The sequence below is a fragment of the Puntigrus tetrazona genome, unplaced genomic scaffold (genome assembly GCF_018831695.1).
Source record: "Puntigrus tetrazona isolate hp1 unplaced genomic scaffold, ASM1883169v1 S000000528, whole genome shotgun sequence".
Taxonomy (NCBI): Eukaryota; Metazoa; Chordata; class Actinopteri; order Cypriniformes; family Cyprinidae; genus Puntigrus; species Puntigrus tetrazona.
Window position 1 is genome coordinate 510001 of NW_025048164.1, and position 17500 is coordinate 527500.

The 17500-nt window shown below is 36.8% G+C and overlaps 2 protein-coding genes across 8 annotated transcripts in view; one reads left to right on the forward strand and one right to left on the reverse strand.

Annotated features, from left to right (window-relative positions):
- Nucleotides 1-17500, forward strand: part of dnajc17 (DnaJ (Hsp40) homolog, subfamily C, member 17) — a 40756-nt gene that overhangs the window by 20515 nt on the left and 2741 nt on the right. The window contains exon 11 of one of the 2 annotated variants that reach the window (XM_043232436.1): nucleotides 14021-14130. The exons of the other annotated variant lie outside the window; for it this stretch is intronic. Coding sequence (XP_043088371.1) covers nucleotides 14021-14092 — 72 coding nt within the window. The 3' untranslated portion in view covers nucleotides 14093-14130. Of the gene's footprint in view, nucleotides 1-14020; nucleotides 14131-17500 lie in introns of those variants that run through there. 2 annotated transcript variants of the gene reach the window in all.
- Nucleotides 3500-10515, reverse strand: LOC122334477 (cdc42 effector protein 3). Of its 6 annotated transcripts, none has more exons than XM_043232442.1 (4): nucleotides 9648-10515; nucleotides 8219-8266; nucleotides 7968-8073; nucleotides 3500-7059 (listed from the first exon to the last, which is right to left on the reverse strand). In XM_043232442.1, the coding sequence occupies exon 4, from the start codon at nucleotides 7005-7007 to the stop codon at nucleotides 6441-6443; it is 567 nt and encodes a 188-aa protein (XP_043088377.1). In that variant the 5' UTR covers nucleotides 7008-7059; nucleotides 7968-8073; nucleotides 8219-8266; nucleotides 9648-10515; the 3' UTR covers nucleotides 3500-6440. The 6 variants fall into 6 exon arrangements, with proteins under 6 accessions (XP_043088377.1, XP_043088374.1, XP_043088375.1 ...); XM_043232439.1 differs by having other exon boundaries at nucleotides 8219-8294; XM_043232440.1 differs by having other exon boundaries at nucleotides 8219-8297.

The following is a 17500-nucleotide window of genomic DNA, read 5'->3' on the forward strand; positions in this document are numbered from 1 at the left end:
GACTGAACACTTCAATCTGCACGCTTTGGCCCAAACAATGCAAATGTGATTATTGTGTCATATTTCAATCGTAATTTAAAATGACATCATAAACATTTAACTTCACATAATAATAATAATAATAATAATAATAATAATAATAATAATAATAATAATTATTATTATTATTATCACACACAATATAATATTATTTTAAGGTGTTTATGTTTTTATAAATAATAATAATAATAATTATTATTATCACCTCACAATATAATATCATTTTTATGGTGTTTATATTTTAATAATAATAATAATAATAATAATAATAATAATAAAAATAATAATAATAATAAATATTATTTATTATCATCATCACACAATATAATAATTTTATGGTGTTTATATGTTTTTATAAATAATAATAATTATTATATAATGATGATAATAATGCTAAAAATGTATCATTTTAATATTTTATTGTAATAATTTTAATTAGTTACTTTATTTTAAGGTGTCCCTACTGCAGTGTAATTAAATAGTTAAGTACTAAGTTACTAACACTTTAAAATAATAGCGTTACCTTTTAATTATATTGTTTTTTTTAAGCTGTCAAATGGTTAATTACGATTAATTTCTAAAAAAACCATTTGTATATATGTAAAAAATATACGGTACACAGAACACGCATCATGCAAACGAAAATTCATTTTTCGACAGCACAAATATTATTTTAATGTAAACGTTATGGCTGTAGGTTGGTATTGTACTGTAAATTAAAAAAATAATTATAATTATAGAATAAGCAAAAATAAGTGTTTTATAAGCAGTTATGTGTGTTTTAATACGGATGGATGCGCTTTATTTAGTAATAAACTCAATGCATAAACTCAATCGCATTCGTCGAAAATAAGACAGTCATATACACCTAGGATGCCTCGAGGACCAGTAAAACGTGGACTAATATTCATTTTCAAACCCTGCTGTGACGTCTGCTTTGCATTTTTGAGAGTTTCTCCCAACTGCAAAAACTACAGTAAAAATATCAAAATAAGTCGAGATATGTTTGCAAAATGACAATTTGCAAAGAAATATATATATATTTTTTTTTCCTCAAAGTGACAAATATTTGCCAGTGGAATCAGTAAAACTTTTTTTTTGCAGGCATGTTCTTGTCTCAACGCGCTTAATTTTGACCCACTTTTTAATTTTTTTTGCTTTAAGAAAATGAGACTCATCTCATATTTTCTGAAATAAATGAGTCTCTCTCTCTTTGTAAAAATCACATTTTGCACAACAAAGCATGATTTTCTTAATTTGTATTTTTGTCCTGTTTTCCAGTAAAAATATCGAGGAATTCCTAAATGGAGATAACCTTACTTTGATGCAAAAAAATAGTAAAAAAAGAAGAAAAGAAACTGCAATAAATGCTAGTTAGATTTTTTTTTGTTGTTGTTGATGTTTTAGTCTCAAGCATAAACTCACAAAATTGAGATTTTTCTCTCAGTAAACAAGACTTATCATCATTTTATTGTAAACTAAATTAAAATTAGATTTCAAAAAATGCACTGATTCTCTCGCTGTAAAAGTGATATTTCTTGTGATGTATCTCGTTTTCCAGTACAAATATAAAAAAAAATCAAGATACATCTAGGATGCACAGTGTTTCTTTTTAAAACTGGGGTTTCCTTTTGTATAAAGTCTATTTTTTTTGACTCCATTTGCAGATATTTGTTTTTGCTTTGAGTCACTTTATTCTGAAGTCAATGAAAACAAGACTTTAATGAGTCATATTAATGAGTATATATATATATATATATATATATATATATATATATATATATGTACTTTCAAGATGCATTTACTTGAGGTGCAAAGTGACAAAAATAAGGGAAAAAAGATTAAAATAAAGCTTAATCTTTCTCTCTAGAAAAATAAACTTGTAATTCTTTTGTATGAAGTTGATGTTTGTTTGTTTAAAGCATAAAGCCACTTAATTTTAACCAGTTTTTCAGAAAACAAGATTTTTGTCTAATTTAGCTTTTTAAGTGATTGAAAACCAAAATACGAAAGTTTCAAAGTACCCTTTTTTTTCTGCAAAAGACAACATTTTGCAATGCAAAAGTTTTTTTTTTTTTTTTTTTATTTTTTATATACTTTCATAAATGAAGATTTCTTCATTTATTTAAGATTTATTTACTTCAGATGCAAAATGACAGAAGAAAAGAAATGGCTCCAAATGAAGTGAACAAGATCTGCTAGTTTGAAAAAATATTTTTTTTTTCTTTTGTATTAATTGCATTTCTTTTTTTTAACTCCATCAGCAAATATTTGTTCTCGTTTAAAGCTTGAACTCACCAGATTAATGCTGACGTTTCTGAATAAAATGTTCAAAACTCCCCGTTTCCGTGACATTTTGCTACAATTGAAGTATTTGTTTCTTGTTTTTCAGTATAACTACGTAAACGTTCATAAAAAAATGCAATGCATTTACTTTGCGATACAGAAATGAGTAGAAAAATGGATCAAAATGAAGCTTACGCTCAACAAGATCTACTAGTTTGGTCAGGGAAAAAAAAGTAGTATTGTTAATTTTCTTAAATTCACTTCATTTAGATTCTTTCCCTTCCCTCTTATGCAATGATGCTTCTTAAAGTAAAGGAAAACGGCACAGAGAATGCATGAGAAAACATGATTTTGGTCTTGTTCTCGCTGCTAGAGAGCTTGAGTGGCAGAGCTCTGCTGAAGGATCTTTCATGTTTCTGGTTTTGATGATGAACAGCCCATCGCGTGCGTTACGCTCCTGAGCCGTCGTAATAAGAGTCGCTGCTTATGACTTACTGGACCCTGGCCATTGTTTTAATGTCAATAATAAAATAACGAGGATCTCCCCTGTCTACTGTCTGAGAAATATTCCTGTGTTTCCTGACTTTCTCCGTGCTTTTCAAGCGCTTCCAAGGTTTATTTTTCTTCTCGTTCTCCTTTCGCATTGATTGATCGAGCTTTTTATGGTCTAGATGCATTATTCACCCACTTGAGACAAAGTATAAGTCATATTTAGAAAGTACAGCCAGTTCCCGTGCATGCTTTTCTTTCGGCACACTTGAACTGTTTGGCCGCGCAACGCAGTGAAGAAACGTCCCGTCAGGCAGAACTACCACTAAAACCAAAAACATTTTTGCCTCTTAAAATAAAATAAATGTTTACTGAAATCAAATGCAAAAAAAGCTGACGATTGTCATTTTTGTTTAGTTTAACTTGAAGCATTAAAATAACTTCCATTTATAGCTGAAATAAAAATTAATAAGCTCTAAAATTAGAATAAATAAAAATGAAAGAAAATACAGATGAAATTATATGAAAATGGTCAATTTGGGGAAATAAAATATAAATTATTTCATAATACTTAAAATGATATTTTATCTTATTTTTTTACATTTATTGTTATTTTATCTTTTTTCTAAATCTAAATGATAAGTATGAAATAAACCAAAATCAACTTCCAGGATGAGAATGATCTATTTTATCATTTTATTTTAAGAACACACAAAATTGTGATACAGTTCCAATGCAGTTAATCAAAAATGATAAAGAGAAATAAAACAACAACAACAGAGCAAAATCACTAAAACTAAAATGCAGCTGAAAATATAAAATAAACTAAATATAAGTAACTATATTATCACAGACATTTAGGAAAAGTAAAACCAGTTAAATTAAATTTTCATTTGATATTTAAATAGTTTTGTGTGTGTGTTTGTCAATTTTGTTTGTCCTTTTTAAATACCTACATATGAAATAGTTTTCATTTTATTTTTATTTAATTTTATTTTCATTCATTTGTGATAAACTACATCTGTGTGGTTCAAATGAAAACCAATATTAGAAAAATGAATATATAAATAAAATACCCGTATCATCACTTGCATCAAAAATGATAAAACGTGTTTTATTTTTGTATGTGTTAGATTTTCACTTGAATTTTAATTGAGATTCTGGTCCCGGATGCTGATTGGCCAGTACAGAAGTTATGGCACATGCTTCAGACAGGATCGGTTTCCTGATACAGTGTGGGTTTCTGTCGTGTGTGTCTGTCTGAAGGCCTCCTGCGGCTCTGTTTGTTCAGCAGGTAGTGTTTAAAGCCTCAAGCACATGTGGAAGTGTCACGTTTCCTCACTCAGAAATACAGAAACAGCATTGGGTTAGACGCGTAGAGGCTCTGGTTGTGTTCTCTCCCTCTCTTGTTTCAGCCGTTTTGTGCTCAGAACTGATTCAGCATGATGTATTGAGAGCGTCGGCGCTAACTGTGGGCTATTTGTTATCGAGTATTTTTAGTGGACTTCAGATACATATTCTATTATTATATGAATAATAGAAGCGTATGTGTTTTGTGTAAGCCAGGTTAAATCTAGATTTAAACGGAGTGTGTCTGCCTCCCAAACAGCGTTAGGGAGATCGTTTTGTTGCTAAATAAGAAAAGGATCTGGCACCCGCATTCAGGGCTTTATGAGTAATTAAGAACAATTTAAAATCTTTTTGATGTTTGTTAGGGAACTAATAATCTAAACTCGAGGTTGCATGATTAAACTGATGTGTGTGTGTGTGTGTGTGTGTGTACATTTGAAAATAAGGTACCCCTTTAGCACTGCCTCGAGTACCTCATTGCTTTTATTGTTGTTGTTATTTTTAGCAGTAGTGGTCATTTTATTATGTTAGAATGATATCATTATAATAAATATAAATAATAAATAAAACATTCCTTTTTAAAATATTTTTCAATGTCAAACATTTAAAGAAAATCTTAATGGTGGGGTTTTCTGCAGAGGAATTGCTGCAGAGGAATTGCTTATAGTTATTATATATACAAAAAAAGTAGCAGGCTTTATTAGTGTTTTGTTGCGCTTTATTTAAGCATTCAAGTGCAAATTGCATTTATATAACCAATGCATATTAAAAATAAAATATTTTAATATGCATATTAACATATACGTAATATGAAAGTGTACATGTATAAATACATATAGTTTCCTCAAAACATTTTATTAAGGAATCACCATTGTTTCCTTCTGCTGGCAGATCTAGTTGATCTAAAACGGTTTTGCCGTATAGAAATAATATATGACCGTTCATTTAGTCTGTAAATGCAAGGTACTCAGAAAGCAGATAAGGAAATCAGTTTGAAGAGGCCAAATAAAAGCTGCTCAGTTATTAACTAGACTCCAGCAATCATTGACTAACACAATGTCTGATCAGTCAGGCTGTTACACAACGTTATATAACAGAGGGTATTTCTTAAAAAAAAAAAAAAAGGGTGTGGGGTTTGGACAGCAGAGCGCTGGTCTGAAACGCATGCTGCTTTTCCGGGAAGAAATGTCTGGTTGAGCAATGTTTTGAGTTTTGTTATTATTGTACAGAGTTCAGAAGTTTGAGCAGAAACACTGCAGCTTGTGCAAGATTCGAAACGCAATGGTGATCGATGTGCCTCTACAAAATAACATCGGGTCATCGGATGCCCATTTCCCACAAGTTAATATTATTCTTAGGGTCTTAATGAAACGTTTGCAACCTACTTTAGCTGCAGATTCTCAATGCTAGTGTAAAACCACACAGTTTAGTGACCCGTTTCGCTGCATGTCTCTTTAAATGCTAATGAGCTCTGCTGACCCCGCCCCTCTCTCGCATTGACTGATGAACTATTCTCTGAGACTGTAGATTTTAGCCACGGATCTTGCTAACTAGCACTTTATTAGGAAAAGTGACTTGCAAAGATTGATAATAGACCCTCACGCTGACTTCTTCTGGAGGTGAGGCTGGATCACAAATGATCTGTGCAAAAATAGACACGTTTAGGTCGACGGGGGGTGCTTTCAGAAACAAATGTAATCCTCTGCGTCTTCAGCGACTCGGCTGTCAGGAATAAATGACAACTACTATGTTCATTGTTACATCCAACAACAATACACTTCAGTTGCTTAGGAGACATTCTTCTCTACATATGATCACTGAGGGTGGGGCTAAGGTAAGATGTCAATCATCAGTCGTGGGGAGGGGCTTATTTAGATTGAACTATTATTGGAGATTTGAAAGCATTTGGAGCATTGCTTGGGTGAAAATTATAGATTAGGATATAAGTAAGCTTTATGTTGCATGAAGATATTTTGTAAATCTCCTACCGTGAACATATTCCAGATTTTCAAATCTCAGATATTATCCTGTCCTAACAAACCACACCTCAAAGAAAAACGTATTTGTTCAGCTTTCAGCTTAATTCTCGATTTTTAAAAAGGTTTTTTTGGTCAAAGAACATATAAAAAAGTGAATTAATCATCCGATGCCCCTTTTAAGCAATGACACCTGCATCTCGCGTGCCCTACGCACACCTAAAATCTAGGATTTTTATTTTGAATTCGAATAAAATATTCCAAAGTAGAATTTTTATTCGACAGCCCTAGTTTCCAAGTTCACGACTGATGGACTTTATCCATCACCTGGAGCACGGAGTCCAGTATAGAGGGTCCCAGATCCAGACTGAACGCGAATGCAGAGTCCGTTTGGTTCGGCTGTGTTTCCTCGGGGTTGGTTTGGGTCGAATCCCGTCCGGAGCTCAGGCTGCCTCGAGCAGGGCTCCAGCCGTTGCCGTTCGGCTCCGTGTCCTCGTCCTCGTCCTCCTCCGTGTCCAGGAGGGGAAGCGAGCTGCACTTCTGCCTCTGATCGACCGGAGCGTGCTCCCAGACCGGGCTGCACCGGCCCGCTTCGTCCAGGTTGACCCGGGGCGGTTTGGGCGGCGGCGGGAGGAACAGGTTCTGCTCGCTCTTGGAGCTCTGCAGCAGGAGACTGTGGCCCTCCTTCAGGAAGGACAGGTCTCCGAAGCTGTCCGTGTGTCCGCTCGCACCGATGTGAGACAGGTGACGGAAATCACCCAGAGGAAGACTGATCATGTTCACGGACAAAACCTCCTTGCGGTTCCAAGGCCTCCTCTGCCAGCGTCCAGACGTGGGTTTGCGGGGTAACGGCGTCCTCAAGGGCATCTTAAGACTTCAGCAGCGCGACAGCATGTGAGGAGCGTCAATTAAAAAGGTTCTGGGAACAGATCAAAGGAATGTGTCAAACCTCGTAATAACTAGCAAAAATTACCTGACAGAAATATATTTAATTCAAAAGAAATAAATACTTTGATTCAGCAAGGATGCATCAAATTAATCAGATATAATTATTAGAAACCTTGTTGATAATTAAAAAAATATATTTTTAATTGTAAATTTTATATATATATTTTTTTTTTTTAAATATATATATATATATGTGTGTGTATATATATATATATATATATATATATATATATATATATTTATTTTTGAATATACATATTTTTGAATGTCAAATAAATATATTTAAATATTTTTTTCTTAAATGCTATAAAAGCCTATACATTTGTAGTCTAGAGGGAGTTTATTAATTCCTTTAAGAAATAATTACTTTTATCCATAAAGGATGCATTAGACTGGAGTAATGATGCTGAAAATGAAAAAAAGTTATTTCAAATTTCAGAATTTTTCCGGTGTTTTTGATCAAATAAATGCAGCCAGAATAAGTTTAAGATTGACTAAATTTCCTTCCAGACGGTTACAGATTAACCGCTGATATTGTGACATCTTTACAGCCGCTGGCATGTTTCGTCTTCTCGCTTACAGCAAATGACTTTTGATTCTTCCGTGAGAACGTAAACGGAATCAGATTTACACATATTTTAATTGCACAATTACATTCTGGATTCATGCGTAACCAGTGACCTGCATTCTCAGAGCGTGTTCTCGTAAAGCGCTCTCATTAAAGTATGAATATGGCTAAATTAGTTTGGTATACAGAGTAATTAGACCCATTTGTTGTGATAATGTCCGCAGGAAGCTCTTTCCTCCAGTTGGCATCGGCGTGGACGCTTTCGCGGTTTACAGTTCATTAGATCAGCTTTCGTGACTCGCAACACTCACTCTTTAAATTTGTATGGCACTACAGAAAACATGTTTTGTTGGCCAATAAAGGTTTTATCGGCACTTTAGTAGCAGCGGGAGACGGCAAGCGCATAACGGCATTCCTCTGCAAACATGCAACGAAAGGGAGGGAGGACAGAAGACGATTGTTTTTAAGGAAATGCATGATAAATCACCAAAACAGCCAACTGCTACAGCGATGGTTTTCCATTGTTGACCTTTAAAGTGGTGTTTGATTGTTCGTGTCTTACCTGGATAGGTGTGCAGGTGTTTCACGCCCACATCTGAACATCTGAGGTCTGAAGCCAACAAACGTTAGAGGCGTTTCTGCTAACATGACAAGACTTGTTAGGCTATAAAACAGGTTGAACAATTCTCTGAGTAGCGTTGGATATTCTTCTACAAAAGCCCTAGATAATCATCATGTTTTGTTGATATCGATGTGCGTCTTTTTGAGAATCGCGCTTTTTTATTTTCAGCACTTTATATAAAGCCATGAAACTGAATACATTTTTAAAAGGTGGGTTTTTGAGGTAAACGTTTTTGGTTCCTTAAAGAAGCTTTCAGTGGTCGGTTCATTAAAGAATCATTTTGCTTAGTGTGAAGAATTGATTTTAGTAACCTAAAGAACCTTTTAAAAGTGCGTTTTTGCAGTGATTCTATTAAAAGAACCGTTATGCTCTTGGTGTGAATAACATTTTAATGATCTTATAGTGATTTCCACTATAAAGAAGCTTTTGATTGTTCCATTGAAATCAAAGTTTGCTTACGGAACCAATCAGAGCCAATAATGAAGAACTTTTGTTGTTAACCATTTTCGGTTCCCCAAAGAACCTTTCTATGATCTGTTCTTAAAGAACCGTTGTTTTCTTGGTTTGTAGCACATTTTAATGGTGTGAAGAACCTTCTTTTTACTATAAAGAACCTTTTGGAACATGGAATTATTCTGTAGATCTCAAAAGTTCTTTGTGGAACCAAGACGCTGATAAACAAGTTTTATTTTTAATACTGTAGAACCACCTTTTTTTCCCCACAAAGAACCTTTCAATGGTCAGTTCTTAAAAAAACATTTTTAAAGAACTTTTTAGACACCTACAAACCTTTTTCTATACACTTTTAACAATCTTTTGCAAAATGGAAAGATTCTATTGAACCATTTTTGGCTCCCCAAAGAACCTTCCAGTAAACTTTTTTAATAAAAGAATGGATGTTAACAATTCTTCATGGAACCATCAATTTAATTTTTGAAAAAGTAGAGCCACTTTTAGTTCCCAGTAATCAGTTCTCCAAAGAACTATTAATTCTTGGTTTGAGGAACATTTATGATCTAAAGAAATGTTTTTCCACTATAAAGAACCTTTAGCACAGCTGAAAGATTCTATAGATTCTATACATTCTTCATGGAACCAAAAAACAATCATTTTTCAAAGTGTAGAAGAAATGTTTATGGTTTCCACAAATGAATGTTTCAGTAAGCAGTATCTTCGTATTTTTTATTCATTTATTTATTTTTAGTTTAGAGAACCTTACATATGTGTGTTTATCATGAAACCATGGCCAATAAAGAACCTGTATTTGTAAGAATGCGACCAGTTTATGGCTTTATAAATGCAGCGCCATTTACTGATAGTGGAAGTAAAAAAAGTGGAAGTGCCGCTCAAAAGAGAGAGTTTCTCTTACCGTAACCCAGCAGATCTTTGGCTTTCTCTGGTTTCCGAGCTCTTCTCCTGCGGTACGGAGTCCGTCGTGGTGCTAAAGTCCAGAGATCGTCAAACAGGTGAAGCTCGGCAGGTGCAGATGGAGTCTGACCCGCGTCTCCTCCCTAAAGCTCGGCGTTTGTTTGGTCTGTGCTGATGTCACCCGGCGGCGTGACTTCTGTGTGATCTCAGACGCTGAGGAAGTTCACCTGAGCCGCTTCGCTCGGGCTTTCATCATGTGAACGCTGGGAAGGGCACGGCTGGTTTCTGTCGGGTCGACGTCACGTTTAGGGGCTTCGCTCGTTACTAATCTGCTGTCATTGTGTCTGCTGCTGGTTTCCTGTTGCCAGGAGGCTTTGCTAAAGCCCTTCCAGCTTTGTAATGACAGCGCTCTCTCGCTCTGGGACGTGTATGTACAGGCGGACGGCGTTACACAAGTGCTGTTGACATGTAGTCATTCCTGCTTCACGCTCATGACCTCACTGACATCCAGACCTCATTCTACCGTCTTCTGATACCGAGTCAAGTCTAGGCATGACTAGCTGGTGTTTTTCTGGGAGAATCACAGTTTATTCAGTCCAACTCTGATGAAGACGAAGCGCTTTAGTGCTAGTTTAGGAGGTATGAAGCACATCACGGCTCATCCTGGCTATGACCCGCCCACTCAGACAGGAAGTGACTGTCTGACCAACTAGTAAACCGGCCAACCACTGCTTGCATGCCATTTATGAAATGAGTCGCAGGTAGGTGCGCTGCAGGATATTATGGTAACATTTCAATACTCCTCTCAAAACCCTTGATTGTTTTATTGTCAGCTTTAAAGGTGCAGTAAAACGAAGAGATTCTGTCGCTCGCTTTTCTGATTACTCGCTTTTTCCTAAATATCTACAAACATATTAGTTTTAGGCTTTAAAAGAGTCAGACATTTACATACAGCACCTTTAAAAGAAAAAAAACCCTACAATGACGTCTCTGTAAAATCTAGTTAAAGATAACAAGCATTAAAGTTTGATTTCAATTGCTAATTGAACTATAATTTCAATCTTTGACATGGCCGTCCATCTGTATTTTCACTTTCTTGTATTTGAACATCCGCCCGTCCGTCTTTTTTTTTTTTTTTTTTTTCTCCATCCGCCCATCTATCATTCTCTCACACCATCTACCCATCAGTTGTTCTGTTTTCCTGTCCATCATTCCTCTATTCATCCATTGTTCTATTGCTCCACCCAACATCTATCCATTGTTCTGTTTTTCGGTCTATTCCTCCATCCGTCTGTCCATCCATTGTTCTGTTGCTCCATCCAACATCCGTCCATTATTCTGTTTTTATTCATCCATCTATTATTCTATCACTCCATCATCATCTTACGCAATTCAACATCTCTCATTCTGTTTTTCTGTTACACCATCCACCCATCTATTGTTGTTTTCCTGTCTATTCCTCCATCCATCCATTGTTCTGTTTTTCCTGTCTATTCCTCCATTGTTGTTTTTCTGTCCATCTTCCATCATTCCTCCATCCCTCTATTCCTCCATTGTTCTATTGCTTCACCCGATACTCATCTATTTTTCTATTCTTTTATCATTCTGTTGCTCCATCAAACATCCATCCATTCATTGTTCTAGCTGTTTTTCTATCCATCCATCCCATCACTCCATCACCCGTCCATCCATCCACTTGGTGGTCAAAACACTGAGTGGATTTCCCCCACCCTTATAAGATGCCACACAGGCCTGATACCGTTGTTTACTTGCTACTATGATCCTCACAAACTTCCAATCCAGTAATGAGTTCGGTTTCCCGGCAGACAGATAAAACCTCTTCACCCTGACAACTTGCGCGTTTCCAAAACACAGCATCATCCAGACAGATTCTGACAAACGGACAACAGTATATGACGGGAAAAGAGCAGCTTGACGTTCAGTACAGTAGAGCGGCTCCAGACGTTCACTCTGTTTGCTCCAGTGTTATTTCAGGACAGACTCGGTGCTTTCTATTATGAAATATTTCGTCTAGTCATTCGAAAATGCCCCGAACGGAGTTAAGGAAAGCACTGTTTTTTTTTTTTTTGAGTGCGTGTTGTTTTTTTCTTCCCAAACAACATGAAAAGATCATCCAATGTTCCTGCTGGGATCCCGGATGGACGCCAGATTCTGAGGGAAAGCTCGGGAACTGGGTTTTCTCCACGCTTGCTTTCCATCAGAGTCCTTTCAAACGCGTCCAATAAACAGAGGGCCGCCCTTCCTTCATCGGCTTCAAAGAAGCAGGTCTTCCTCCACACATGCAACCATTCACATAAACCAAACATCAGCTCTTCATCATAACTTTTATCCAGCGCTGGATCTGTGAATTTCAACAGCTCTCTGTCCAGAAACGCTTTCATGCAAACAGATAATCAAGACATGACCAAAGATTTTTGCTTGCCCCACCAGACTGACTTTGGTCTTATTCCTGCTATGCATCTTGATGACTTTGGCCTTCTTTTCGAGAGCTTGAGATTGTTGAGTCGCATCCAGACATTGGTTTCTGCAGTTGTGTTTTATACAGATTTCTTCTTATTCTCTGTTTTTCTTGTTTCTGGGAAACGCTTCCAAGAGCTCTTGCGGCTGCGTCTTTTCTTTTCACTCTTTATCGCACAGCTTAACAATCCTATGAGTGATTATTAGGGATGCACTGAAATTTCGTCCGCCAAAATATATCGGCTGAAAATGGCATTTTCGTCCGAAAGAGAAAAACAGCCCAAAATACGGACCATACATTTATCTCAACTCTTAATTGATTAATCTGTCTTAATGTTAGTTGATTGCACGGTTGTTCACATGTTCATTCAGAGTGCATTAACTGCTAACAAGCACAACGGTTGATTTTAATAATGCATTAGTAAATGTGGCAATTAACATTAACCACTAATAAATGAATTAATAAACTATTCATTCTTAGCTCATGTTAACTATAGCAGTGTGCTTATAGCTTGTGTGTTTTAAACTTTTTGTTCAGTTAAATGAAAAAATCTTACAAAATTGCTTCATATTATTTAATAAAAAATGAATAATCATTACAAGCATTTTCAGTTTTTGGCTAATTAAATCCAGATTTTTCGATTTCGGTGCATCCCTAGTGTTGTCTTCGTAGGCAGAATAAGTGACTGGTTTGCACAGTAATAATTTTGAATTAGACTATTGCATTTTGGTATTGAATTCAATACATTTAAAATAAACATTTCCCTTGATTTGCAGTGCATTCTGGGATTTCCTTCACCATGATCACACCATCTGTGATCTCTTAAAATGCTGTCTAGGTAGGGAGCGCACTAGGTTTCGGAACAGATTAGCCTATATACAAGGTTCGTTCATCAACAGTTTTGAATCTTCTGGCTGCATTTATTTAAATCAGAAATTTTGTTTTTTCTATGTGAGTAAATAAAGCTGTACTTTATTTTTATGATCAAAGCTGAATTTTGAGCATCATTACTCCAGTCTTCAGTGTCACACGATCCTTCAGAAATAATACTAATGTACTGATTTACTGCTCAAAAACATTTATTATTATCGATGCTGAAAACGGTAATATTTTTGTGGAAACTGATTCGTTTAATTTTTACAGATTCACACATGAATATAGCAGCTTTTATTTAAAATATAAATCTTTTGCAATATTATAAATGTCCTTACAGTCACTTTTGAACAAATGAATGCATACTTGATCATTAAAAATATGCATTTACTCCAAAAAAAAAAAAAATCGTACGTATGTATATGCGTATATTCAGTGCTTTATTTTAGCATGTAAATGCCTCTGCGTGTTATTAATGCGCTGTGCGTGCTAATATACGCCTGTCCTTCTGAGATGTTTACCTCCTCACGTCTCCTGGCATACATGAGAAGTGATTATTAAATCAAGGATGTGGCGTTTGGGGAGTTTTGAAGCAATATTTGTGCTCTGCTCTGCACATTAATGAGATCAGATGGGATCACACACAACATGCCAGCTTTACTGTAAATACAGCAGGGTTTTAATGGATCATTCATGGGTGTGTGTTACATTCTTCACCGAATGCCACTGACGTTATAACGAAGAGAATGTGCTGGGATCTGCTGCACATTAATGAGCTTTGACTCAGGAAATCAGCATGTGATTATGTTTCTGAACATCTGTGTTCTGGAGCTGTTGGCATGATGGGAGTTATCGCTCAAACTATCACAAACGGTTTGATCGAGTTAAAGCTAGTTGTGTTTATCTCACCTCGTTTTGCAGCCGGGTTTGTTTTTTAATGAATGCAGGTACGAGAAGCTTCATCCTTGCTGTGTTCAAAAGCTTTTATTCACGTTGGACTTTTGTCTGTATCGTTTGAGCAGGTGTCCTGGGTAAGACCTCGTCCTTTAACGCTGGAAAAGAAATGGCCATGCGCTGAAGCTGAAGCTTGTTAAGTTAGTTTTAAAAGTATTTTATGTACAATTAATTTTTTCTGGAATTTTAATATAAAAAAAAAACATTTTATGTTTTTTATTTTATGTGCACTTTTGTATTTATTTAAGCAAAAAGGTTTCATATATTTTTTACTTGTATATTATTTATACTGTATATAGTTATAAATACTAATTTTACATGTAGTAAATATCCACTTAATTTTATAAAATACTTTTAATATTAAATTAAATTCTAGCAATGTTTAAGACTCTGACACGGGGAAAAAAAAACAGACACTGAAAATAATTTTACACAAAAAGCGTGAATTCATGTGACTAGTAAATAAAGAAAAGTTTGGCTCAAATAGTTTCTCGTTTGCTCTGTTTGTTTTTGTTGATTTGGATCGTTTTAGTCTGGCATTTTGAGCCTCGTAATGATCTTAATGAAGCTCCTGACACTCGTTTATCGCTCTAAGTGGAGGAGGATGAGCGAGGCCCTCAGGATTTCAGCACTCTTGAGAAGAGCCATGAGTCCAGACATCTGAACAGATGTGAAGACGACAGATGTTCTGCTTCTCATCTCCTCCAGATCCTTACATTAACTGAAGCCATCCTTCTGGTGTGTGTGTGTGTGTGTTTATCTGACTGTGTGATCCACCTGCAGTGGTTTGGTTTTACTGCATGTCTGTTAGATTGGAGGTGGTTTTGTTGTTGCCTTGCCAACTAACTGAAATAAATCTCATTTTAAGTTCTGCTCGTGTACTAAAACCGAAATAAAAATAAATTAAGGCTAAACAGTATTACAAGTATTACAGTTACTCGAATGGAAACGAAAACAGAATGAGACTAAATAGAAATGTAAAAAAAAAGAAAAATACAAGTATATATGATTAACTAAAATTTATTGTAGAAATAAATGTTACATGAAAACATTAAAAACTTAAAAATGAGATATGGTTTCTATGGCAATGAAAGAAGTTTAATTTGAAGACTAAATAGAAAAATTAAAACGAAACTATAACAAATAATTTTTATTAACTGTAGTAAAATAGAAAACTAAAATAGAAAATAGCATAACAAGCTAAAATTTTAAATGTTGATTTTGGCCTAAAATGCTGAAGTTGAAGAACTAAAATGGCTGAAAACTGAAATAAAAATACATACATGTTTTTAAAGAGGACATACTTAATGTTACCGAAAAAGTTGTAAGAAAAAAGTGAGAGTGAGTTTTTCTGTTCAGCTTTCAGTTTAATGTGTGTAAGAAAGCAAAACAAAGAGTTGTCGATGGATATGAACTCATTTAACAGATGATGTAGAGATGAGTTACGTTCATGTCTGATGTCTCCTTCATTCGTTTCTGCTGCTGCTTCTCTGTGGTTTAATCTGGTCGTGTTTTACATGCCGTTCTGTCATGAACCACAGACACACACTCACTCTCACTCACACACACACTCACTCACACACTCTCACACACACTCACTCACACTCACTCTCACACACACACTCACTCTCTCTCACTCACACACACTCACTCTTTCACTCACTCTAACACAATCACTCACGCACTCGCTCTCCCTCAGACTCACTCATACTCTTACACACTCACTCTCAATCACACACTCTCACACACTCACACGCACACTCACTCTCACTCACTCACACTCACTCACTCACACACACACTCACTCTTACACACACACACTCACACATGCACTCACACACACACACACTCTCACTCACTCTTACACACTCACTCTTACACACACACTCACTCACTCACACACACACACACACACACACACACACACACTCACTCACACACTCACTCTCCCTCAGACTCACTCACTCAAGCACACACTCTCTCACACTCACACACACTCACTCTCGCTCTCTCACTCACTCACTCACTCACTCACACACACTCACTCAAACACTCACACACACACACACACTCACTCACACACTCCTCTCCCTCAGACTCACTCCTCTCACACACTCTCTCTCACTCACACACTCACTCAAACACTCACTCAAACACTCACACACACACACACACACACACACTCACTCCTCACACACTCGCTCTCCCTCAGCCTCACTCACACACTCACTCTCACACACTCTCACTCACACTCCTCACTCTCACTCTTACACACTCACTCTCTCACACAAACACACACACTCACTCTTACACACACTCACACACACTCACTCACACACACACTCACTCTCAAGCACACACTCTCTCACACACACTCACTCTCGCTCTCTCACTCACTCACACACACTCTCTCACTCTCACACACTCACACACACACACACACACACTCACACACACACTCACACACTCTCTCACTCTCACACACACACACACACTTACTCACTCACACACTCGCTCTCCCTCAGCCTCACTCACACACTCACTCTCACACACACTCTCACTCACACTCACTCACTCTTACACACTCACTCTCTCACACAAACACACACACTCACTCTTACACACACTCACTCACACACACACTCCTCTCAAGCACACACTCTCTCACACACACTCACTCTCGCTCTCTCACTCACACACACACACTCTCACTCACTCTCACACACTCACACACACACACACACACACACACACACTCACTCACTCACTCACTCACACACACTCGCTCTCCCTCAGCCTCACTCACACTCTCACACTCTCTCTCACTCACACACTCACTCAAACACACACACACACACACTCACACACTCGCTCTCCCTCAGCCTCACTCACACTCTCACACACTCACACTCACTCACCCACACACACACACACACACACACGCACTCACACACACACACACACTCACTCTTACACACTCACTCTTACACACACACTCACTCACTCTCTCACACACACACACACACTCTCACACACACACACACACACACTCACCCACTCATTCACACACACTCACTCTCACACACACACACACACACACACACACACACACACACACTCACCCACTCATACACACACTCATTCACACACTCACTCTCTCACACACACACACACACACACACACACACACACACTCACCCACTCATTCACACACACACACACACACTCACACACACACACACACACACACACACACACTCACCCACTCATTCACACACACTCACTCTCACACACACACACACACACACACACACACACACACTCACCCACTCATACACACACTCATTCACACACACTCACTCTCTCACACACACACACACACACACACACACACTCACCCACTCATACACACACTCACTCACTCACCCACCCACACCCACATTTTTTTGGCAAAAAGTTTAAAAGAGTAGTGGCATTGTTTTCACATAATTAAGTTAAGAGCAAACTGATTTTTATGCAAATTTTGGAATATTGCTTAAAAAAATGCT